Genomic DNA, 25,812 nt, shown 5'->3' on the forward strand with positions numbered 1-25,812 from the left:
GTCCAGAGATGTGTCACTCACTCTGTCAGGAGGTGTAGCTGTCATGATTTCATCATCATTTCATTTCTTTTCTCCAGGTTCTATTCACTTCATTATTTTTATTTGGGTTTTTTTTTCCAGAGATATAAGACTAATAGTAATATTGCTGGGTTAAAGGATATGCATAGCTTGGTGCCTTTGGGGGCATAGTTCCAAAGTACTTTTCAGGGTGACTGGACTAGTTCACAGCTCTAGCAATGCATTAGTATGCCCTTCCAATATTTGTCATTTTTGCCAGTCTGATAGTGTGAGGTGGAACTTCAGTTGTGTTCATTTGCATTTCTTTATTTCTTAGTGGTTTGGAACATTTTTTTATATGGCTGTTTGGGGAATGGCTCTTATACTTAGGTATTTGAATCAGTTCCTTATATATCTTGGAAATGAGATGTTTATAAGAGAAACTCGCTTGATTTTTTTTTCCCCAGTGTACTATTTCCCTTTTAATTTTAAGTACCTTGATTTTGTTTGTGTAAAACCTTTTTAGTAATCAAAATTATTTTCTGTAATCTTTTTTATTTCTTATTTGGTCATGAACTCTTTTCTTATCTGTGATTGTAACATTTTTTTTTCCTTGTTCCTCTGATTTATATCTAGGTCTTTTAATGTCCATTTGGAGCTTATCACATTGTATATGTGAGAGGCTGTTTTATTCCCAATTTTTGCTAGACTGTTTTTCCATTTCCAGTAGGTTTTGTTGAATACTGAATCATTATCCCATTAATTTGAGTTTATTGAACACTACGTTACTATGTTTGCCTCTTTGTATTTTAGTTGTACCTAATCTATGCCACTGATTGAACTTTCGTTTTTTAACAAACACCGAGTTGTTTTATTGGTTACTGCTTTATAGTATAGTTTGAGAGGTACTACTAGACCTCCTTCTCTTTGCTTCTTTTTTCATTATTACCCTTGAAAACTCTTGACCTTTTTTTCTTCTAAATGAATTTGATTTTTTTTTGTTTTTGATTTGTATTTGTTTTTGGCTTTTGAAAACGACCCCTTGATACTTTCATTGGCATGGCACTGAATAAATAATAACTTAGATAGTATTTGTATTTATATGGGCTTATCTTAATCATGAGCAATTAATATTTTACTAATTGTTTAGATTTATATATTTTTTAAAAGTGTTTTATAGTTATATTCATTTAGGTGCTATATATAAGACTTGATGGGTAGAGCTCAGAATATTTTATACATTCTTTGACCCTTTTTAATGGAATTTGTCTTTCTATCTCTTCCTGCTGGATTTTGTTGCTAATATAGAGGAAGGCTGATGATTTTTCTCGGGCTATTTTATATAGGGTATTTAGGTAGTACATTGAATAAAAATGCTAGGCTTGGAGTGAGGAAGAGTGGAGTCCTTTTTTCACTCAATTTTATTTTTGGTTCCAGATTTTCTCCTTTCTACCTATTGCTGCCCCACATATTGAGAAAGCAACAGAAACAAAGCTTATAAATATATATATATCATCAAGGAAAACAAATTACCGCCATGTCCAAAAAAAATGTCCTTCAGTAGCATATTAAGACTTGTGTTCTAATTTTGCCTCCAGCACTTAACTAGCTGTGTGAGCCTGAACAAATCACCTAAGCTCTTGTGGCCTCTATTTTTTCATCTGTAATGAGGATAATAAAAAGGAGCTGCTATACAAGGCTGTTGTGAAGATCAAATGAGTTAAAATAGGGTGTTCCTAAGCTGTAGTAGCTTAAGTCTGTGCTAAGATTTTTGGTATACCCTGTATATGAAAGTGAATGTATGTGTATATAGATATAGTGCACGCTTTCTCTTTTAGGTATGGTTTGCACTGTATAAAAGTTAAATTGTTATTATACTGCTACTTTGCTGAAGTTATTGTTTCAGTTTACTTGATTCTTTAAGTTCTCATCACATCATCTGCAAAAAGCGATCATTTTGTTTCCCTTTTGTCTATGCAAATTTACTTCCATTATTTCTTTTTTGTTTGTTTTATTGTTATAACTATCATTTCTAGCACTGTCAAATAATAGTGATAATGGATGGAAAAGAAAGTAAATGCTTGTTTATCAGTTCAATAAATTTTTTTTTGCTTTCAGTTTTTGCTTTCTCTCCTCTGATTTTCAGAATTTATATTTTAGTTTTTAAATAAGTTTTAAAAATGTATTGACTTTCTAGCTTTTTTTTTTTTAGTTCCATGCCAGATTCACTGATCTGTTCTTTCTCTTTTTTTATTGACGAAATTGTTTAGAGGTAAAAAATTTCACCCTGAGGACAGTTTGGCTGCATCCCAAAAGTTCTGGTTTATTGTCTCTGTTATTTTCTCTGATGAAATTCTCTGTTTTTTTCATGGTTTATTCTTTAACCTACCAGTTCTTTAAGATTAAGTTATTTTGTCTCCAATTAATCATATGTGTGTGTGCCATTTGATTACTGCCTTGTTAACTATAAAATGTGCTTTAGTCGTCAGTCTTGAGGTCATTATATTAAGACTTGTGTAACTAATTTTGCCTCCAACACTTAACTAGATGTATGAACCTGAGCAAGTCACTTAACCTTTTTGATCTGTTTTCTCATCTATAAAATTAGAATAATAATGAGCAGCTGCTTATTAATATGTGTATATAAATGTAAGTGGCTGCTTAACTTTGTTTCTCCTCTGGAAGGGACTTTAGGCCATAGAAGATAGTATTTCAGAGCTGAAGGTAACCAGAGATCCTAAGAGCTGGAAGAGACTTTAGAAAATAGAATGTATTTTAGTAGAACTATAAGTCCTTGAAGACAAGGACTCTTTGCTTTTGTCTTTGTATCTTCAGTATTTATCATAGTGCCTTTCATGTACATGCTTGCTTCATAAATAGTTTTTGAGTTAAATTTAATCGGTCTTGGTCACACAGCTGATAAACACACAGGGTAAGCTGCTGTGGGCCAGAATATTGGAGGCCCTAATCCGGAGGTGGTTGCATGCATAATCAGTCCACAAACCAACCAACATTTATGAAGAATGGCACTGTTCTAGGTATTGGGGGTACAAAGACAGAAGTGAGACAATCCCTACCTTCAAGGAGCTTACATCCTAATGAGGGGCACATAATGTGTATATACACATATATAGTATATATACACATAAATATGTAATGAATATAAAGTGGTTTTGGGAGGAGGGGCCTTGGTATCTTGGGGGATCAGGAAAGACCTTGTATAGAAAGTGCTACTTAGAACTAAGTCTTGAGGGACCAGGTACTTCAGGAGGTAAAGGTGAGGGAAAACATGTTCCAGGTAGCACACAGTGCTGGTTGGAAAGGCTTGTAGAATTCATCCACCACAATCCCTTGCCTAATTTTAGTCAGTGACCCTGAGAACCTATAGCCTGTACTTCTACCACTGTCTCCCAGTTATATATCCAGTTTCTGGTCCTTTGCTTCTCCGATCCATCCTCCATGCCACTGACAAAATAATCTTTCTAAAGTTCATATCTGACTCTCCTGTTGGAAGTTTTTTTCCTTCCAAACTAGCTCCGGTTGCTCCTGTGATAAAATACACCCTCCTTAGAAAAGAGTTGAAAGCCTATCACAGGCTGAGCGAGGCCTGTCAGTAGAGACACTAAACAGCACTCCCCATCACAGGCAATCCTTGTGCCTCATGTGGCCTTTGCCCAAGCTGTCCCATAGGTATGCGATGTGCTCCCTCCTCTGATGCCCCTAGTTTGTGCTCACTCTCCTTAAATCACCAAGGATATCCTGTGACTGACATGTTATTCTGCCTAGTCGAATATAGTTTCTTAGAAAGAGAGGATGACAAAGATGATCGCATGCCCTAGGATCAGTCCTTTCCCTTCTCTGGGCCTCTGTTTCTCTACTTACAGAATGAAAGGATCAAACTCAAAAGTTAGAGAACTTAATTTCTTACTAGGCAGGTAGGTGGTGCAGTAGATAAGGTGTGGGACTTTGAGTCACAAAGAATTGAGTTCCAATTCTGCCTCAGTTACTTACTAGCTATGTGATTACAGACAAGTCCCTTAGCCTTTCTGTGCTAAGTGATTTACAAACATTATCTCATTTTATTCTCATAACAACCCTGGAAGGTAGGTGATATTTCGCTCATTTTACAGTTGATAAAACTGAGGCAGAGAGAGATTAAGTGACTTGCCCAGGGTCACACAGCTAGTAATTGTCTGACGTCAGATTTGAACAGGTCCTCCTGACTCTAGGCCCAGCACTCTATCTACTGCACCACCACCTGTCTCCATAGTCCCACTTCCTTCCCGTTCTCATTTTCTCGTCACCCTCCCTCTTTCCAAAAGGTGAAATAGGCAATTATTTTTGATTAATTCTTTTTAAAATGTTCTTAATACAAGAAGATTCAGTGTTTGATTTCTCTAACTTCTCTCACAGAGCGGATAAATCTTCCCAAATTATTGTTTGACATTGAATCATAAGCCTGTTTCATAAGCTCCATAGATAATGTGGTGTAGTGAAAAAAGAGCACTAGATTTTGAGGCAAAAGACTTAGTTTTGAGTCCTCCACCTCCCTCACCTCACCCGCTCCTAGCAGGCACCTTTGGCAGGGTCATGCAGTAGCTCAGGCAGCGATGAACTCGAAGATGTTACACAGCCTGCTTCATCTCTCTGACCTTGTTTCTTCCTCTGTAAAGTGGGCAAGAATAGTTCTTGCCCTTACTATCTCACAAGGCAGTTATTAGGGAAATAGTTTGTAAACTATAGATCACTACATAAATGTGAGTTACATAGATGACTTTTAAATAGGTGGTTGGTGTACACTCCTGGCTTTATCTTTCAGACCTAAAAAGCATGGCTTTCTTTCAGACTGTTTGATTAAACATAAAGATTCACAATTCAATAATTCCTTAGAGTTGCCTGGGACTTTTATATTTAGTTGGATTTTTCGTATACAGACTCTTTCTTCATAGACCTCAAGAGGATCTGTAAGTTTTTCTTTTTTTCTTTTTTTTCTTAATTTTATTTATTTATTTTGGTGAGGGCAGTTGGGGTTAAGTGACTTGCCCAGGGTCACACAGCTAGTAAGTGTTTGTTGTGTGTCTGAGGCTGGATTTGAACTCAGCTCCTCCTGACTCAAGGACCAGTGCTGTAATCACTGCACCACCTAGCTACCCCTGTAAGTACTTTTCTTTGGATGGGGGGGACTATGCAATGGGGTTAAGTGACTTGCCCAGGGTCACACAGCTAATAAGTGTTATGTGTCTGAGGCTGGATTTGAACTCAGGTCCTCCTGAATCCAGGGCCAGTGCTCTATCTGCTGTGCCACCTAGCTGCCCCTATAGAATTTTACTTTGGAGACAAAGAAGATTAAAACATACAACCAGAAGAAGACAACAAAGTCAAAGCTCCTACACCCAAAGACTCCAAGAAAAATATGAATTGGTCCCAGATCATGGAAGAGCTCAAAAAGGATTTTGAAAAGCAAGTAAGAGAAGTAGAGGAAAAATTGGGAAGAGAAATAAGAGTGATGCAAGAAAATTATGAAAAATGATTCAACAGCTTGCCAAAGGAGACCCAAAAAAATACTGAAGGGAAAAAAACCCACTCTAACTGTAGCAACCATGAAACCTATATAAACTTTCTCCCAAGAACATACTGTTAGTGGAGCTCAGAAAAAGGCCTGAGAGAGGACTCTCTGTTTTTGTCCTTTGGCTTGCTTACTCCTTCTGGAGTGCTGACACAAGTATCCTCTTTTTTAGGTTAGAAATCCAGATTTCTCTGGAGGAGTAGTGATAAAATTTAGTGTACTTAGGACTTTAGGTGGTAGCAAATCAGGAAGAATTTGTTACTATACACTAAAAAGGGAGAAAGAGCTTCTCCTTTCTGGAACTTTCGGCAGATCATTCTTTGGAAACATTTAATTTGGGTTGACAAAGTGATCTTTTGAGTTTAAAGCTATAGAACAATGCTTATAAAAACTTAAGAATTAGAAGAAACTTCAGAAGTCACCTAGTCTAATCTGTATTTCCATAAGAGACCCCATCTGTGAATTCACTACCTTCTAATGTAGGATTTCTTTTCTAGAGCCAAGATCTGCCTTTCTGAAACTCCCACCCATTGCTCTTAGTTCTGTCCTTGGGACCAAGCAAAATAAGCTTGTATCTTTATAAGGTGATACATCTAAAGGGAGAAGAGACTTCAGAGACCTTCTTAGGCCATATCCCTCATTTTACAGATGAGGAATCCATCCTCCCCGTGACAGTTAACTTAATCTACCTCCTAAATTTTTTCTTCTCTTTGCTAAACATCTCTGCTTCTTCCAGCTGGTCTTATATCTTATGGTTTTAAATTCTTTCACCATCCTATTCACTCTCCTAGTTGTATTCCAGTTTGTCAGTTTTCCTGCTAAATAAAATGTGGCACCTAGAGTCGGATGGGGTATTGTAGATTTGGTCTGTCCAAGGCAGAGGAGAGTGGAACCATTATCACTTTTTACCTTTTGGATGATGTATTTTGTTAATGCACCTTAAGATTGTGATAAGCTTCTACCTATCCCCATGTCATTTTCACAAGAATTGTTGTCTAGTCATACTTTCTCAATCTATTCCTACTATCCTGTTCAATCCCAAACTTCGTCCCTTTAGTGGTTTTACCTGTAAAGTTTGGAAACAGCTATGACAGACTGATGGGGTATGTGGCCCCAAGCCAAGACATTTGCCCCTTACCCCAAAAAGAATTTGGGTCCCATTTATCTAAGGGATTCTCTTTTAATTCTCCCACTTGATCACGGAGGTCTCTGGCGGTCTCCCTGAGGCTATAATCCTATCAACTGGCTTTTCATTATAACCTATGCCCAATCTCCCAATTCTCTGTTACCCTTAACCTAGCCTAGCCCTCCATTGTCTTACCTCCCTATGGCCCCTGCTACTTCCCACCCTTGACCCTATCTAGACCCCATTCTCACCCCGCCCCCCCCACTCCCATCAAGATCCTTCCTAGATCCCTCCCACGGTCTTTCTGTAACTTTCTATTAAAGTGCTCAGATTCCTTAAGACCTAGCCAATAGCTCACAAATGCTTGGATTCCTTAAGAGTCTGGCCAATATGGTGGATATTTAATAAACCTTGTCTTTAATAAACCTGAAAGAAAGGTTTGGTCGAATTCATTCGGGCAGGACCTGTGTGTCAAAATTTTGGAGTTCCAACACCCCTAAACCTCCAGACCTCATCAAAACCATTCCCAAATAGTTTAACTTAGAACATCACCATTTACTTTACATTCCCTCTTGAAGGGCTGCAGCCACATTTATATCATGAAGAAAAAAGTTTGAATATTGGTTATTACAAATATTCCTCTATGTAGACAGCATGGATCAGAGAAAAGAGTGTTGGATTGAGGGGCCTAGGACTTGAGTTCAAATCTCAGATCTACCACTCATAACCTATGTGACCTTGGCAAATAACTTTCCCTTGTCTGGGCCTCAATTTCCTTATCCGTAAAACAAAGAGATAATTTGAATTAGATCACTTTTAAGGTCTCTTCTAGCTCAAAGCTTGTCATCTTGTTATTCTACTCAATTTGAGTAATTGATAATACTCCTAAAATTGCTGTGGTTCTGTATCTTTGTTATTCAACCATATACTTCACTTTTTGATTGCTTGTCTTGGAGGTGGAGATGGGGTTGGAAGCTAAACTACTGCTTTGTTTACACTATGAATAGCTCTTCTGGGCTGCTTAAGTTACCTGTTTGTCCCTGTGGTCTGTATAAATATCTGTACTTATAGTTACATGCTAAAGCCTATATTGTATCTGTCTTTTTTAAATTGATGTACAGCACAAATTTGGTATATTGAGTGCTAATTTGTGATGCACCTGTCTTCAAGGTCAGGCTAAGTCCTTGGAATAGATCAAGAAGCTTTCCAGAGAATAGATCAAGAAGCTTTCCAGAGTATTAGACCACTGGATGAGATTTCTGGGGAAGACTGGGTTGCTAGTGGTAAGACTTCCCAAAGTCAGATCTTCAAAGGATTGCTTATCCCTATAAAATATAAATGTCCTTTGAGCTAAACTGCTATCATTTTTTGCTCACACTGCCATCTTCTCCCCTTTATTTCTCTCCCTCTTGTTTTGTTGTTGTTTGGCTCTCAAAGAGGACCATGACATACATGCAAGTGAATTGGATTTGAGTGAGGGGGGCTGGGCAAAGTCAGCAGCCTCACCCTGTCCTCTGAAGCTATCTGGGTCCAGTGGCAAGATATAGATCAGGGTGACTGGAAATGGCCCTGGATGCAGTGGGAGACCTTGGCCCTTTTAAGCTAAGGTCTTTAACCAGTCTCAGTTTGACTGAGGCAATGCCGATTTAGTGATTAATGCTGGGTCAGAATTAGGGAGAGAATGCCCTCTTTTATCTAGTAAAAAAAAAAAAAATCAATCTGGGAGGGGAAGACCCTCAGGGTTTCTGGCCAAAACAGTTACAGTTGCTATTTACATTCAGTCTGAGCCAAACAATGACAAAAACAGCCTGAACAGTGAACAAGTGGGGCTTGGCCTGGAACCTATTGTTGACAGCCAGAGTGATTTGGGTTTAAGACGGTATGGTCTTTAAGAAAAAATGTAACCTGTAAATCCCAAGATATCTTCGGAAGTTGTAGTGATCAAAATTTATATTCTTTGTGTGGACTGAGGGAAGGGAAGGGAAAGAACAAAAAAAGAAACAGCTGTTACCTAACTGGCCATTTCTAGTTGAGTCCCCAGTGGGGCACAAAAGTTGTTTTTCCTTTGCTCTTGAAGGGGACTGTGACATCAGGGAGGTGATGCCGTGACATGCAAGTGAATTGGATTTAAGGGAGGGAGGGAAGGCTATGCAAAGTCATCAGCCTCACCTTCTCTGGAGCCATCTGAGTCCAGTGTGACAAGATATAGATCAGGGCAACTTGATGAAACTGAACTAAGGCAGCAAAAGTTCTAATACTTTGTTCCCTTGGCTCACCAAACTCAGAAATGACTGATAAGAGCATGTGGGGAATCTTTTTTTTAGTTGGAAGCACAGATGTCTACCTACAAACTGATTCAAAATGCTGTTTTAGAATAGATTAACAGTCTTTGTCAAGGGATTTATATTAGTATTTATCATATGAGACAGTGGGGTTTCATGGTAAATCCAGAATGCTCTATGTCGAAATGCATGCTGGAAGTTGCAATTAATATTAAACATTACCAGCTAGTAACTACTTGTCATTTTTTTTATCCATTCTCCTACTGTTTCCTGCACATTTGCTTGCCATATAAATAATAAATAAAGACACTCAGGTATTTATTTAGTACCTTCTATATTTTCTGTGCTTAAGCATTATAACAGATACAAATAAATGTTAGATTTGTTCCCTTGCCTCCAAGCTCCCTACAGTAAAGGTGAGGAGACATAATTAATAATTGTAAGTGAGAAACTAACAAGTGCCAAATTGAGATAGTAGTTCAGCAAAAGAGAGACCGTAGGTTGAGAGATAGAAGGGACCTCAAAGGCCATCTTGTAGTAAATGTTAGATGTGGGATTTGAACCCAAGTCTTCTGACTTCAGAGCTGTTTTTCTGCTTATCATACTGAGAGCCACATCAATGTAAGTTGGAATGGTTGGAGAAAGTTTCTTATAGGAGGTATGGAACTTTAGCTGCATCTTGAAGGATGGGTAGAATTTGGTAGGAAGAGAATACATTCTAGACAAGTGAGATATGTTTATGTCCAGGTGTATATGTATACATAAGTGGGTGTGTATATGTATATATACATATATATATATACATACATATATATATATACATGCATACATACATACATACAAACTATTTTATGTACATAAAATATAGTGTGTGTGTGTGTGTGTATGCAAGTGCAGAAAGAGGTATCCACAGTGTCTAGGAATACAGGAGAAGAAGGTATTCTATCCCTTTCAAACTGGAACAAAGTTGCTAGAGACTAGAAAGGAGTAGATTTAGGCTGGAAGCCAAGAAATTTGATCCAAGTGCTAGTAATTATGTGACTGTTGCCAGGAGTCTTAGGCTGCCTGGGAAGGCAAAAGATTTTACAAGCAGAAGATTGTAGGTTTGGAAGGGAAGGATATATGAGGCAGCAGGATTGGCCCAAGAGTAATAATTAGCAGCGGTCACTACCATGGTGTTCCTCTGTTTCTGTTCAGGCAGAGCAATTCAGAAGGGCTGAAGGTTTGGCATTAGACACCTTAATCATAATTGGTAGTCTCTACATGCCCCAGCCCTGATTGATTGTGTCTGTATTTTTCCCCTCTATACCAGAGCCTACATCATGATGTTCAGAATGGCTTCTAGAACTAGGGAGATTCTTGTTTTCATAGAATGCCACTGTGTTTCTTCTTACTTGTGTTGTTATCTTTAAAGTAGGGTAGCCACTAAATTTGGGCTTTATCAGTCCGGACTTTACTGACTGCCTTAGTATCTGGCATTATTCACATGATAGACTTAGTCAGATGGAGAAAGACTGAGTTCTTCCAAGTCTTCCTGTAGATTGGTTCCTGAATATTTCTTTAATGCTTCTGGTTGAAAACAAGAGTTTTTGAATTCTTAGCACCTGCAGAATGTGTAATCCTAAAGGATTAATTTCAGCTAAACAATTGACAGTATTGTGGTCAGACGGTGAAGTACGGGCTAGATGTTGCTACAGTTTTGATGTATTTGAAGTTAATTGGTACCCAAAGTATGTTGATGAATGAATCCACAGCAGCCTGGGATAAATTCTCTGGTTGTATAGACTTTATTCCCGGCCTTGTCCTGTTCAAACTTTGTATATATTACTTGAAAGAAGACATAGAAGCCTTCTTCAGTAGCTACTTCATACTTTTTCTTTCTTCTTTTTTTTTTCTTTTCTTTCTTCTTGAACCCAGATGGCAGAAGTATTAAGGGAGGGAGGATATGGAGAGGCAGACGTGGGCTAAATATAAATAAAAATACTTTTAAGGAATTTACTGTTGTCCAAAAGTAGAATGAACTGCCTTAGATAGAAGGTGGTGAGCCACCATTACTAGATGTTTTCACAGAGGTTGGATAAGCATTTGTCAAGAATTTTGTGAAGGAGATTTCCATTGAGAAATGTATTTTGGTGTGGTTTTTTTTTTTGAGATCCCTTCTTTGTTTATTTTTTATTTTTTAACATGTGTTTTTAAAACTTTGGGTTACAAATTTTCTCTCTTCCTCCCTCCCCATCCACCCTCACTGAAAAGTCAAGCATCTTGATACAGGTTATAGATGTGTAGTCATGCAAAACACTTCCATAGTAGTCCTGTTGTGAAAAACTAAGTATATTTCCCTTCATCCTATCCTACCCCCCCATTTATTCTATTCTCTCTTTTGACCCTGTCCCACCTCAGAAGTGTTTACTTTTTATTATCTCCTCCCCCAATCTGCCCTCCCCTCTATCAACCCCTTGCTCTCTTGTCCTCTTCCCTCCTTATTTTCCTGTAGGGTAAGATAGATTTCCATACCCCATTGTGTATGTTATTCCCTCTTTAAGCCAGATTCTAGGAGAATAAGATTCACTCATTCCCTCTCACCTTCCCCCATTTCCCCTCCACTGTAAAAGCCTTTTCTTGTCAGTTTCATGTGAGATAATTTACGCCATTCTACTTTTCCCTTTCTCCTTCTCCCAGTATAATCCTCTCTCACCCCTTAATTTTATTTCCCAGATATCACCCCTTCATCTTCGACTCACCCTGTGCCCTCCATCTATCTATCTATCTATCTATCTATCTATCTATACATACATACATAGAATTTTTTCCCCTCCCACTACACTAATACTGACAAAGGACTCATGAGTTACAAATATCATCTTTCCCTGTGGGAATGTAAACAGTTCAACCTTAATAAGTCTCTTATGATTTCTCTTTCCTATTTACCTCTTCCATGTTTCACTTGAGTCTTGTATTTGATAGTCAAATTTTCTATTCAGCTCTGGTCTTTTCCTCAGGAATGCTTGAAAGTCCCCTGTTTCATTGAAAGACCATTTTTCACCCTGAAGGATTATACTCAGTTTTGCTGGGTAGGTGATTCTTGGTTGTAGTCCTATCTCCTTTGCCCTCCAGAATATCATACACCATGCCCTCTTGTCCCTTAATGGAGAAGCTGCTAAATCTTGTGTTATCCTGATTGTGTTTCCACAATACTTGAATTGTTTCTTTCTGGCTGCTTGCAATATTTTCTCCTTGACCTGGGAATTCTGGAATTTGGCTACAATATTCCTAGGAGTTTTCCTTTGGGGATCTCTTTCAGGAGGTGATCGGTGGATTCTTTCAATTTCTATTTTGCCCTCTGGTTCTAAAACATCAGGGCAGTTTTCCTTGATAATTTCTTGAAAGATGATGTCTAGGCTCTTTTTTTGATCATGGCTTTCAGATAGTCCAATAATTTTTAAGTTCTCTCTCCTGGATCTATTTTCCAGGTCAGTTGTTTTTCCAATGAGATATTTCACATTCTCTTCTATTTTTTCATTCTTTTGGATTAGTGTTACAGTGCCTTGATTTCTCAAATTGTCACTAACTTCCAATCTCTCCATTCTAATTTTTAAGGAAGTATTTTCTTCAATAAGCTTTTGGACTTCCTTTTCCATTTGGCCAGCCTTGCTTTTTAGGGTATTCTTCTCCTCATTGGCTTTTTGGACTTTCTTTTGCCATTTGGGTTAGGCTATTTTTTAAGATGTTATTTTCTTCTGTATTTTTTTGGGTCTCCTTTAGCATCACTCTCAGTTTTTCCTCTACTTCTCTTACTTGCTTCTCAAAATACTTTTTGAGCTCTTCCATGGCCTGGGATCAATTCATATTTTTCTTGGAGGCTTTGGATGTAGGAGCTTTGGCTTCATTGTCTTCTTCTAGTTGTATGTTTTGATCTTCTTTGTCACCAAAGTAAAATAATATAGTCTGACTCTTTTTGTGCTGTTTCTCATGCTCCCAGCTAATTACTAGAGTTATAAACCCTTTGTTAAGGTAAGGGACTGTTTCCAGTATGGAGAATGTACTGTCCCAAGTTTCAGGGGTTTTGTGCAGCTGTTTTCAGAGATACTTCTTTATATGTAAATTTTCAGTTCTTCCAAGGTGCAGTGATCAAGGGCAAGGTATTTATTCCTCTCCTGGCCTGTGCTCTGGTCTATGAGTGACCACAAACACTCTTTTCTGTCTTGGAACTGTTAGGGTTTCTCTCCACAGCCACTACAAGCTCCACCATGCCAGCATTCCTCCTCGCCCCAGGATCACCACCCAGAACTGTGACCCAGATCCAGGCATGGGCAAAGCAAGAGAATCCTGCACCAGCAGAGAGATCCCTGCAATCTCCCACTGATCAGCCACTCAATTCCCCCTCAGTCTATGGGCTGCTCAGGAGGCAGCTGCCACCCCAAGGCCAAGCTTGGGGAAGGGAGCTGGAGCCCCATGCTTCTCTGTCACCATAGAAACAGACTTTTCCCACTGACCTTCTAAGTTGTCTTTGGCCTTTGTGGCTTGAGAAGTGTGGAAACCACCACAGCTGCCTGTGATTCAGTCCTCTGAGGCCTGCTCCAGGTTTGCTGTGGCCTGTGTGCCCACGCCAAATTGCGCTCCTCTCACCGCATAGCGCGATATACCTTTCTCATCAACCATCCAGGCTTTCTTTGGCTGGAAATTTGTTTCGCTCACTCTTTTTGTGGGTTCTGCTGCTTTAGAATTTGTTTAGAGCCATTTTTTACAGGTATTTGGAGGGGTTTGGGGGAGAGCTCAAGCAAGTCACTGCTTTTACTCTGCCATCTTGGCTCCACCCCTGAGAAATGTATTTTGACTAGATGACTTATGAGTTTCTACTTTTCTCTGAAAAAAAATAATCCATGTTAATTAACCTTTATTATGTGCCCATTATACACAACTCACTTGTGGCCTTTGTGTTTTTCCTTTAGTATTTCATGGATAAACAGTAACATTCAGTGTTGTCCTTCGCTTATGTCACAAGACCAGCTTGCCTTCTTCTTTTTTGGTCATGTATGTTCTTTTGTCTTCTGTGCCATTTTTCACATGTGAAGCATCACTAAGATTGTGCTACAGCTGCTTTCACCCATTGTGTAATTTTGTCATCCTTTGGATGTCACAAATCAGAGAGGGATAGCTAATGTTAGTTGACAGAATTAAGAGTCTAAATTATTTTAAGAGACTGGAATTTTGGGCCCAGACTAACAAATTAAAACTTAACAATGGCAAATGTAAAGTCTTCCATTTAAAAAAAAAAAACAAAAAAACCCCACATGCTTGAATGCATTATGGGAAAGACCTAGCTCAATGCAAACTAAAACTATAGTGAAGCCGCTGTGAACTTAGTATGTATCAATAGAATCCTAGTGCCCAATTCAAGGTAATTATCTAATAGTACTCTGCACTGCCAAGGTCACATCCAGAATAATGTATTTGGTTCTAGGCACTACATTATAAGAACACTGATAATTGAATGTCTTTCTCAGGTAGGGCTACTGGAGTGGCTAAAGATCTAGAAACTACATTGCATGAGCAGCAAATGAAGGAAATAGACAAGAAAAGATTTAGAGGGCTGTCTTCAGATATCTGAAGGGCTATCATGAGAAAAAGAAAATAGAATTGTTCTGTATGACTCCAGCGGGATTCAACTAGAATCGATTTGTGGAAGTTGTAGAGCGGCAGTTTTTATCTTAATATAAGGTTGAAGTTCCTAATACAACTATCCAAAAATGGAATGAGCTCCTTCATGAAGTAGTAAGCTCTCCATCACTAGATGTGTCTCAGCGTAGGCACCATAATTCACCCTCTCTCCACATGCATATAATTTTGGTTTTGTCTTTGACTCTTCCTTCTCATATTCAAGTTACCAAGTCCTATCTATTACACCTCCATGATAGGCAATGAACATTTGTCCTCTCCCTCCCCTCTTTCTTTATGCCACCAACCTAGTAAGGCCTGGAATATTACTCACCTGGACTGTTGGCAGTAACCTCTTAATGGGTTTTCTTGCTTCGACTTGTTCCTCCTTTCAGTCAATCAGATCAGTTAATAAGTGAACATTTATTAAGCTACTATGTCAGGTACTGTGATAGATGCTGAGGGAAAAAAAAATGAGCTGCCTTAGAAGGTGGTGGACCCCCATTATTAGATATTTTCACTCAGAGGTTAGATGAGTACTTGACAGTTATGTGACATTGGTGCAGAAATCTTCAATGCTTCCTGTTTCTTCTCAGGTTCAGGTTCCTTTATCTTGGCATTCAAAGTATTCTAAAGGTTGAAGTGTGCCCATCCCCCCCCCCCACTCTTCCAGCCTTATCTCATATCGCTTGCCGCCATACTTCCTAAATCCCTGCCAAACTAGACGTCTCTGTTCCCTCAGCACACATTGCACTCCCCTGCTTCTCTGCCTTTATTCATGATGTTTCCTGGCCCTGGAATGTCCTCCCATCCCTTCTTTGCCTCTCGAATTCCCACTCATCTTTTAAAACTCATCTCAAGTACCATATCCTCCATAAAACTTTGCGTGACCCTCCTGGTCAATAACAGCCTTCTTCTCCTTAGGTTTGCACTTTGGTAACTCAGTCATCACCTACTATTTTGTGTCGTGGTTTTCTGTGTTTGTATCATATCCCTTTGCTGCTTCATGATAGCAGCTACTGACTTAATCTTAACTTACAGTCTTCCATAGCACCTAGCACAGATCTTTGCAAACTATAGGTAATCAATGGCTGTTGAATGAGTAAATGAACAAAAATACTAAAATACTCTCATTAGCTTGCATCGCAGTATCTCAGTGTCATAGGGGGAGGAGGCAGGGCAGAGGAAGAGTTAACTTTTAAGTGATTTAAGTTAACACCAGTGTTTATTTTTCCTGGATAAATCTGCCTGAAGTAGGTTGTTACCAAAAAGGCCTTTCCCAGAGGGGCTAGAAATATCAGCCTAGCCCCCTGAGTGGATTAGTTTGACTATTCACACCTCCTAAGTTGATGGGAGAAAGGTTTCTTCTTGGAATCCCAGAGCCACCTCTGTGTGTATGGTACAGATGTTACGCTCTACACAATGGAAACAGTGTCTTTGCATATGGTATTCTTCCCTAGAGAAATGGAATTTGGACAGGGCCCCATATCCCAAGTGTCCTTCAGATTCTGTCCTGGGCATTTTGCATGGCATTCAGTGAAACACCATAGCACTGCAGGAAAAGGAGCAAAATCTCCTGCAATCTTAACAGGCTTCTCTTCTTTTGTAAGTGTTGACTCGGAAAAGGAAACGGGCCATGAGTAAGAGTGACACTGGGAGAGAGATCCAGCCATCCCTAGACATTGACAAGTAAGTAGGTATGCTACATTCTTGGCACTCTTGTTTGCTATGAAAAAGCTTGTACTAAACAAAGAATCCAGTTCCTGTTTCTAACTGTGCTTCGCTAGCATGTCAGTCACTGCATTATTTGGATAGCCTGAGTTTCTTTTCCTTCATTTCAGTTTGCATCAATGTAGGCGGCCCCATTGCCTTCCTCCAAACTCAAGAAAAAAACCTCCAAAATAATAAAAGCTGCCAGTCACCTCACCCATACCACTTTTAGCCTCCAGTTCGCTTAAAGTTCACATTCCTATGTGGAGCCTTGTGCAGCCCTCAGAAAAGTGTGGGCTATTTTCCCATTTTGTAGTTAAGAGCTGGGTTGTGGAAGGTTATGCAATGAAATAGATTAGACTAAAAGCATCGTAAAGAAGAAGGGGGCTATTTGCAAATACCTTTCCCTGGAAATAGTTGAGATACCACTAATGTGAAATTAGGGTGGCTAATTAAAAGGCAAAATCATTTAGCATTAAGACACAGATATTAGATAGTAAATCTTAGGACTAAAAGGAACTTTGACAGATCATCTGGTCTATTCTCTACTTCAAACAAAACCCAACTTGCATCCTCTGTATTTCTTAAGGGCTTGCTCTTTCAAGGCACTGTGCACTGGTTAGGTGATTGAGTATCTGTCCTTTTTCAGATATGTCCATAGAAGGGAGTCCACAAACTTTCTTAGTAAAATAAATTTCTCTACTGTATCTCAGTCTCTTATTGTTATGGTTATTAAATACAGGAGACCAGAAAGAAAAACTCAGGGTATTATGCCCAAGAGAGGCTTTATTTGGAATTATTTGGCTCCATAGTGTTTCACAGCATTGCTAAATGTGGACTTTCCCCTTAGCTCCAGAGAAACAAGACCCTCTTTCTTTTATCTTTAATATATTGTTTTGGGTATATACTGTCTTCCTTCTTGATGCCCTGGTTAGATTATTTTACGGACTCAGCTTTCTCCTCAGTCTCTATCCTGAACTACTCTGGAGGCTGCAGGTGGTTAGAGTAAGACAAAAAGAAACAAATATATGGGAGATGTTAAGATAATGTAGATTCTACATCAGAACCAGGAGTTTGGGGGAACTTCTTAGTTTATGATGCAGGTTGTGAAATGAAGTAAGCACATAGAGTTGATTTACTAATCAGAAAACTACATCCACCCCCCCCCATAAAATGTCATCTTGATTTAATGTACTTGCTCCTTTTTCTGTCGAAATTTTAACTCTCCTTTGAAAAAACCATAACACTTAATTTCAGCAGAGTTTGACAGAATGTTTTATGTCTGAAGAGCAATCAGCATTGTTTGAGATAGTTAGAAGAGCTGATTTCATTACCATCCCACTGCTGCAGCAGCAGGGTACAGAGGAACAGCCAGGGAAAACTGCTAATCACTCAGTCCTTTTGATTGGCGTCGGGTTAGTTTTATTGGTGATCCCGCTGAGCAAATCTGCATTGCTAGACATGTCTTCTCTGTGGAATAACTTGGAGAAGTAAAAACACCATTTGAGACATAGCCAAGAGCTCAGAGGCACAACAGAATACTAAAACTGCTTTTCTTTTCTCCTGGTTGCATAGGAGTGAGAAATGTTACCTCTGCAAATCCCTGGTTCCTTTCAAAGAGTATCCAAGTCATGTAGACTTCTGCCTTCAGATTGCAGCAGATAACCAGGGAAACAAACTGGAAAGAGACAATGGACAGCCTTCAGATTTTGAAGGAAAAGGTGTGAGGCAGAGGACCACCAGGGTAAGTGGCAGGTTGGGTGAGATGGGATTTACTGAACCATTCATTTCACCTGTGTACACTTCTTGGTTAAAGGCCACATTGTCTTTTTGTCTTGGAATTATCTGTATTCTTGATCTCTACTTAGAGCTCTGAAACATCCAGAGTAGTCAAAGTACCTGAAAAGAACAGGGAGATAGCCAACTGGGCTCTCTAAGATGGGTGTGTCTTGACCAGGAATTGTGGAGAGTATGCAGGCAACCTTGATGAAAGATTAGATAATAGACTTTTTCCAAATTCTGGATTCTAGTTGAATTTTTCATCTTAGAGCAGAGAGTAAAATGTAGGCATCAATCTAGCATGTGAGGTAAAAGAGACCCTTTAAGAAAGTTATTGCATGAAGGTGACAGCCAGTTGTATGTCAAGATCTAAAGGAGAATTTTTATTCCTTGAGACAGGTAAATTCGTTTGGCTTGCTACCTGGGACTAACCTTCTTATCTTAACCTTCCCAAGTCCACTATGGAGCTGTGGTCTTTGAGATAATCTTGTTGGGCTAATTCTGGACAAACTCTTTAACTCTTATCATTGATTATGAATATCAGATGGCTCCCCATCTGAATAGGGTCTCAGTCCTTGGATAGTATTGTTCTTGCCTCAGCTGGACTCAAATTGTTCATGGCTTCCTTCTTTTTTCTTATCTTTTTTATTGATAAATTTTGTTTTTAAGACACCTGAAAAATATAAAACAAAGACTCAAGCCGTGAAGTATACTTCTGGAAAATTGCTAGATGTTTACTAGAATATATGCGGTACCATATATATTTGTTAAAAGGAAAACAATTCATCTTTATTTATCTTTATTAGTTTTATCTCTAAGGCAGTACCAACATTGCCCATGGTATTATTTCTGTGTAATTCCTTAATCTACATAATTGTAGTCAGTTCATTGGTTGATCTTTTGGATCTACTTTCTATTTTTACTTTATTTTTTTATCTGCTTTTGTCACTTTATATTTCTTTGAAGGTTTCATATTTGTCATTGCTTACAACTCATGGCCCTTCTTATCTGTATATTCCTATTTTTTAGAAAGCAAAATATTATTTCTAGAACTGTCCTACAGCTTTTTTCACCTGCAGAAAAAAGTGTGATCTGAGGTAACACAGTTATATTTTAGGATTTGACTGGCATGGTGATTTCTTCTGCAAGAAGGTGACTGTTCTGTCTTTCTTCTCCAGGAAGGGAATAGGAATGGAGGCCGACTCCTCAGCTTGTTGGAGCAATCTGAATATAAGTCTGCAGGTGAGTGTAGAACCACTTTCACTAAGAAGCCCAAAGTGTTTTCTTATAAAGAAGCCCTGACCTTTGCTTTGTTTTGTTTTATTTTATTTTATTTTTGAGGCAATTGGGGTTAAGTGACTTTCCCAGGGTCACACAGCTAGTAAAGGTCTGAGGCTGGATTTAAACTCAGGTTCTCTTGATTCCAGGACCAGTGCTCTATGTCTACTGCATTACCTAGCTGCCCCTGGCTTAGCCATTTAACCCTTTAGGATTATTCCAAATTAGTGTAGTGTAAAGAAGATTGGATTCAAAATTCTTGAGTATGAATTTCAATCGTGTTGCTTATTCAGTTTCTTCTTTTGTGAAATGATGATTTGGACTTGATCTTTGAGCTCTGTTCCTGCTTTAAATCCTACATTACCCTATGGAAGGCAGCTCTGTCTCCTTTACCACTGTTTCATTTCCAGCTCTTTAGTAGGGTCAGCAAAACCTTGTAAACTTGGATAAGTACCTTTCTGAAATGCACAGGAAGGATATATATGCTGTTTTACAAAAACTTGTGAGGGAAACTTGGCGTTCAAATATTTTTAATTGATTCTTCTAATACCTTGTGCTCAGTTTATATATGCTACAGTTAAACATTAGAGCAGAGCCCTAAACTGATCTTACTAGGAAGTTTTCTCATATAGTAGACACAGGTGAGCAAGGAGTTTTTGATCAAATGTCAATATTTACTAAATCACCCACTTTCTCCGGGTGAATCAGTGAATTCACCTGTATTTGTTTCTACCCAACATATCTGAAGTCAGAGTATTGCTGGCCTTATTGGAGAAATGTATAGTAGAATATTTGATCTGAAGCAAAGTGTGATGGAAAAACCAAGTTCTCTCTTTCCTTTCTTGTCACAGATACTGATATGAAGACAGAGTCATCAGAAGGAGAAGCTTTCAGGTGAATTCAGGACTGCTTTAGTACTTTGAAAACCTGGGAAATACAAACTCAGTTACACTGTTTATTTGATATGATATTTGTCTTATGCAAATTGGTAATATGGAAAGAAGAGAAGAAAATTTTGAAAAATCCTTAATACGTGTTTCATCTGTTATGTAACAGAGTTAAAGTCATAGTGATTACATTATTTTCCAAATAAACACACAGAATGCAAGTTATAACTGATCAGTGGTCAAGTCCGCTGACAGGTCTTAACAAACAAGTGTTGGCAGGTGAGTATGTTGAACATTGTTAGGAAGTCCAACCTGTATAGGTAGGAATGTGAGTATAATGACTTGTTTACTATAAAATGTTATATGAATGCATGACATAATATTGTGTCATCAAAATTTCGATGTAGAAAATGTAAATTTACAAGAAGTTATTATTGTATATAGATGTGTCATTTTTAAAAAAATATATTTTATAGTTAAAAATTATGCAAATTAAAAAACCATTGAAGAGTTAAAGAAAGTAGATTTCCAGGACGACACTAAGTAATTTTTTTTTAAAGGCAAGGGTAGGCAAAGACAAGACAATGGGCTTACTAGGTAGGCAGGTACCAGGTGCTATTCTCCTGTGGCACCAACACCCATCTTTGGAGCCTTTTTCTTTTTTTGGGGGGGGGTGAGGCAATCAAGGTTAAGTGGCTGTGGAGCCTTTTTCTTTAGAAAATGGAGGAGATTCAATTAATTTGTAAATATGTGGATTGGCATTTGGAACTGCTGGCTGTGTTTATCCAGAGGCAGACCATGACAGCTTGGGCTTCCCTTCCTTTTCCCGATTTTCTGAATAGTCATTGCAGAAAGGAAAAGCAGACAGCAATTCCACATCGTAAGTAGGTAATAAAGAAAGCATTTTTAAAAAAATCCTGTTTCATGCCCTGAAGATGCCCAATACTTGTTTCTGAAGAGGATTTTATGAAACTCTTTGTATGAAGTTATTTTACAAGTTTACTTGAGTTATCTAGTCTTATGAGCATGTGTCATAAGCCTCAGGCTTAGCACAGAAAAAAGGATTTTCAAAACTTGGTTGACCATAAAATTGGGATAGAGATCAGTTGAGAAAATGTGCTGGTGATTTTTTTGAACCCCTTTGAATTTTTATTCATTTCCCCCTCCTCATCAGGTATCTTCCCTCAGAGATGGAGAAGGCAGATTGTAGCAGAGCAGGCCAGAGCTCTTTTAACTTGAATGACTCTCCCATCAAGTCTTTTGTTTCTATTTCTGAAGCCAAGGATTGCCTAGTGGACTTTAAAAAGCAACTTTCCATTCGACCAGGCAGTCGGAAACGGACCAAAGCAAGCAGAGGAAAGAGAAGAAAATCTTGAGCTTCTTACAGTGGAAGGTTGACAGATTCCTGGAAGAAATAGATGGCTGGACTTCTTTTAGCAGGCCCTTTACTATTCTTTCTTTACCTGTTGATTAGGGTCAGGCCATACCATTGTCATTACAACTACGCGTCTTTAAAAAAATATTTTCTATCATCTGTATAGGGAAACAATGTATAGAATTTGTGTTTTCTAATTGCTTGTCTGAAATTGCTTATAGTTAAAAGAAAATTTAAATATATTTATGTATGTTTATATGAAACTCTGAAGCAATAAGGTTTTTCCTTTCTTTCCTTTGTTTTTGGTTCCCAATGTCAGACATACTAGTTTTGGAGATAATGAATTACAGATCATGTATTTCAGATTTAAATGCATCATTGGTTTTAGATGTGTCACCAATATTCTTCTTGATCTTTGGTCAATTAGTGTATGTTGTACATTCCCAAGCAGTTTCTGTGGTCACTCTCTTGAACTTTTTAGCTCTTTTTCTCCCCTGAGCTTCATTCCAAGGAGCTCTATCTGTCTGCAACATTCTTTCATCTGCTTGATGATTCCTGGCCTCATTCTACAGTGCATACACCAGACAAAATTCTAGGTGGCCATTCCTAGCAGTATTTCTCCCTAAAGTAAGAGAATGCTTTGAAATCAGTCATTTGTCCAGCCTCACCAGACTCCTGTTAGATATAGCCATTTTCCCTTCACAGCATAGACAATGGAAATGTCAGGTATAACCTCTTGGTTAGAAATTAGCTCAGCTCTGCTTAATGCCAGAGATAACAGAGGCAGCAGAGAGCATCTCTGATTTCATGGTGTGTTGCACCATTGGGTGTTTCCAGTGTACAGCCGAGATGTGGCCCAAACTTTATTCAGTATGCTAGCAGGCTTTTAAAGATGATAAAACATAGTACAATAGGAAAAGAAGATATGCAAGGTATATGAGAGAGGGGAAGCTGGGTGTAATGGAGAGAATATTCACTAGCCTTGGAGTCATGAGGCCTGGTTTTAAATCCCATCTCTGCTTAATACCTACGGGACCTTGGGAAAGTCATTAACTTTAGGGGTTTGGACTACTTAATCTAAGGTTCCTTCCAGCACTAAATCTTGTGATTCTTCGATAAGATTCTTTGTGGCAATAAATTCCATGATCCAATTGATAAGAATATTGACAAAGAGCTAGGTTTGGTCAGAGCCTCTTTGAAGGTACACCAGGAAGGTAAAGGAGGTGGCACCTGGACCTTTAACTAGGGGAAGCCTCAGCTTGAAGTTTCCTCTGACTTCTGCTTCTGAAGTCAAATTTTTTGTTTTTGAGCACTGGGATGTAATGTTTGTTTGGTCTAGATTTCCAGAGGCCCCTGGGATAAAAGGCACAATTCAGGTCTAAGTTCTGGCTGAAACTACCCCCATACTGTTACTTTCAGGTATTGGGGTGCTGCTCTATAGTTTTTACTGTTTTGGAAGAAGATGGGAAATAAGGAAACAAGATCCTGATCCTTTTTTGGTGAAAGAAGGCAAGACTGTGGGGCAACCTAAATGTTTGCTGTCAGTCTTGCTCCTTCACATCCCCAAGGGGGAGCAGTCTGACCTTGGCACCATTTGCTAGGGGGGCATTGTGACCTGTGCCAAACAGTCACTCTGTACTCCTGAGAGGGAGTCCCCTCTACTTCTCTTCAGTGCTGAGAAAAATGTTGCATTTTGACTGTGATATTGATTCTTTACCTGTTTTCCTTCTAATGAAAAGCAGTTTATCAGTTATGCACCATCAGCTCAACTCATGCTAGTTTTCCTTCTCATTAAATGACAATTTATTGAAGTTAGACCTCCCTAAACAGGGGATATAGTGTTTATCTCTTCGTCTAAAGATTAAGGAAGCAACGAACTGATCCTGGAACATGAATTACTTTTCCTTAAGGTTAAGCAGTCACTGTGAAAGTTTTGGTCAGTTGAAGGAGGATAGAAATTATGAAAATGGGAACCCAAGAGTCCCAGTTATCTCATCAATTCACTAACAGGAAGTCAGGGTTTTGTTTGTTTTTTTAAATTTTTTTTTTTGGTGAGGCCTCCTCTTAATTTTTACTTTTTAGAACTAGAAAATAATTTAAATCTTTCTCTACCTTACTAACACTGTGCCTCAGCTTCAGTCTTACTCTGCAATCTCCCCCAGTACCTGGGGCCTTCTTAACCTGAAACATCTCATTGGTGAGTTTCTCCTGGGGCCTCTGTTTTGGGGATGATCCCAGGCTGGTCAATCTTCATTTCCTTCCTGGCTTTTTTTCTGACTTTCCAGACTTAAAACACCATATGCCTGTGCCAGGTACTTTCACCTCTCCTCTACCTTTCCAGCTTCCTTTTGTATGCTGTGTTCTCCCGTTAGATTGTAAGCTCCCTGAGGGCAAGGACTGTTTTTTGCTTATATTTATTTGTATCCCCAGAGCTTAGCCTAGTGCCTAACACATAATGAATACTTAATAAATTATTGTTTCCTTGCCTTGCTTTGCCTTACCAGTGATAGTAAAGAAGTCAAACTTCCCCTGTGGGTTTTTCCTGCCTTAGGGACCTCAACACAAGAGGTTCCTATTTGCTAGGAGATGGGGAAACTACCATTAGAAATGACTACTTTGCAACTTGGTTGACCTTGTAAGTACTAAAAGCTTTTTTTTTTTTAAATTTGTACTACCACAAAGAACCTAGAATGTTAGAACTGGAAGGGATCTTTGAAGAGTATGCTTGAACTTGAAGAACCTTAGAACATCAGTTGTCAGAGCTAAAAACGACATTAAAATATAATAGACTCCATTTCTATGATAACAATAGCAAACATTTACATATAGCACAATACTGTGTGCCAGATACCAGACTAAGCACTTTACAGTTATCTCGTTTGATCCTCACAACAGTGTTTGGAGGTAGGTGATATTATGGTCCCGATTTTACAGATGAGGAAACTGAAGCAAGCAGAGATTAAATGCCTTTCCCAGGTCACACAGCTAGTAAGTGTCTGAGACCAGAAGCAGATCGGGGTCCCCCTGACTCCAGGCCCAGGGCTCTACCCACTGTGCCACCTAGCCATCTATATAAAGCTTTAGGATTTACAAAGTATTTTCCTATTTATAGCAATCCCGAAGTAGATAGTGCAGAAATTATGCCTATTTTGCAAATGAGGAGACTGAAACTTAGAGAAGCGATTTTCCTCAGAACCAGCGTTCCCATTGAATGAAGCCAAAATGCATCTTCCTGTAACAGCCCACTTATTTGTGGCTTTCTTTGCTATAACCTTGTGAAGTAGGTAGTATAAGGATGAAAAGATAGGATGTTGGTGTTTGGAAAGATCCATGGGAGATAGTAGACATCTTTTAGAAGAAGAAACAGTATCAGTGAAGTGATCGGCCCAGAGTTGCCAGGTGTGGGAGCTGGGACTTGAACATAGGTCTTACATGTCCTGTGTGTTTCCCAATGTCATGCTTCTTCATTCCTCTGGTTCCTATATTTCAATTAGTTACTTCCCCTGACCTCATATTTTCTGAGCTTTTGGAGCAGTTTGAGAATGGGGTACTCCACCAGGTGGAGAAATAGGGAACTGGTAGGGACAGTTTTTCCTCCAGGTTTCATTGTCCTTATATAGTACCAGGAGTACTAGATTTGGGAGCAGAAGATCAAGATGCCATTCTCGCCTCTGTCACTGTTTGTCCTTGGACAGCTGCTGTGAGCCTCAGAACAAGAACCGTAGATATATGCATTCTGAGGACCCTTGTAGCTCCAAATCTATGATCTCACAATTCATTGAGTTAAGGATTTATTGAAAATACAGTAGATTTGGGTTACCTTGAGTGCATGTTGACGGTGGGAAATGCAAGAAGGTATAAAGAATCTTAGCACTGAAAAGGCAGGTGGATGGAGCACTGGCCCTGAAGTCAGGAAGACTCCTCATGAGTTCAGATCTGGCCTCAGACACTTCCTAGCTGTGTGACCCTGCGCAAATCACTTAACCCTCGCTCAGTTCCTCAACTGTGGTGGCTAGTAGCACAATGGATAGAGCACTGGCCCTGAAGTCAGGAGGACCTGAGTTCAAATGTGACCTCAGACCAAATACTTGACATGTGTGACCCTGGGCAAGGCACTTAACCCCAATTGCCTGAGGGAAACCAAATCAGCTTTGGAG

The 25,812-nt window shown here is 39.0% G+C and overlaps 1 protein-coding gene across 1 annotated transcript in view; it reads left to right on the forward strand.

Moving 5' to 3' along the window:
* Nucleotides 1–24,141, forward strand: part of UIMC1 (ubiquitin interaction motif containing 1) — a 132,914-nt gene extending 108,773 nt beyond the window's left edge. Inside the window, 5 exon segments of the mRNA XM_078150302.1 lie at nt 16,237–16,315; nt 17,912–18,080; nt 19,294–19,357; nt 20,245–20,287; nt 21,455–24,141. Coding sequence (XP_078006428.1) covers nt 16,237–16,315; nt 17,912–18,080; nt 19,294–19,357; nt 20,245–20,287; nt 21,455–21,656 — 557 coding nt within the window. The 3' untranslated portion in view covers nt 21,657–24,141.
* The last annotated feature ends 1,671 nt before the right edge of the window (nt 24,142–25,812 follow it).

The sequence above is a fragment of the Phascolarctos cinereus genome, unplaced genomic scaffold, assembly GCF_003287225.1.
Source record: "Phascolarctos cinereus isolate Bilbo 61053 unplaced genomic scaffold, phaCin_HiC Scaffold_2;HRSCAF=192, whole genome shotgun sequence".
NCBI lineage: Eukaryota > Metazoa > Chordata > Mammalia > Diprotodontia > Phascolarctidae > Phascolarctos > Phascolarctos cinereus.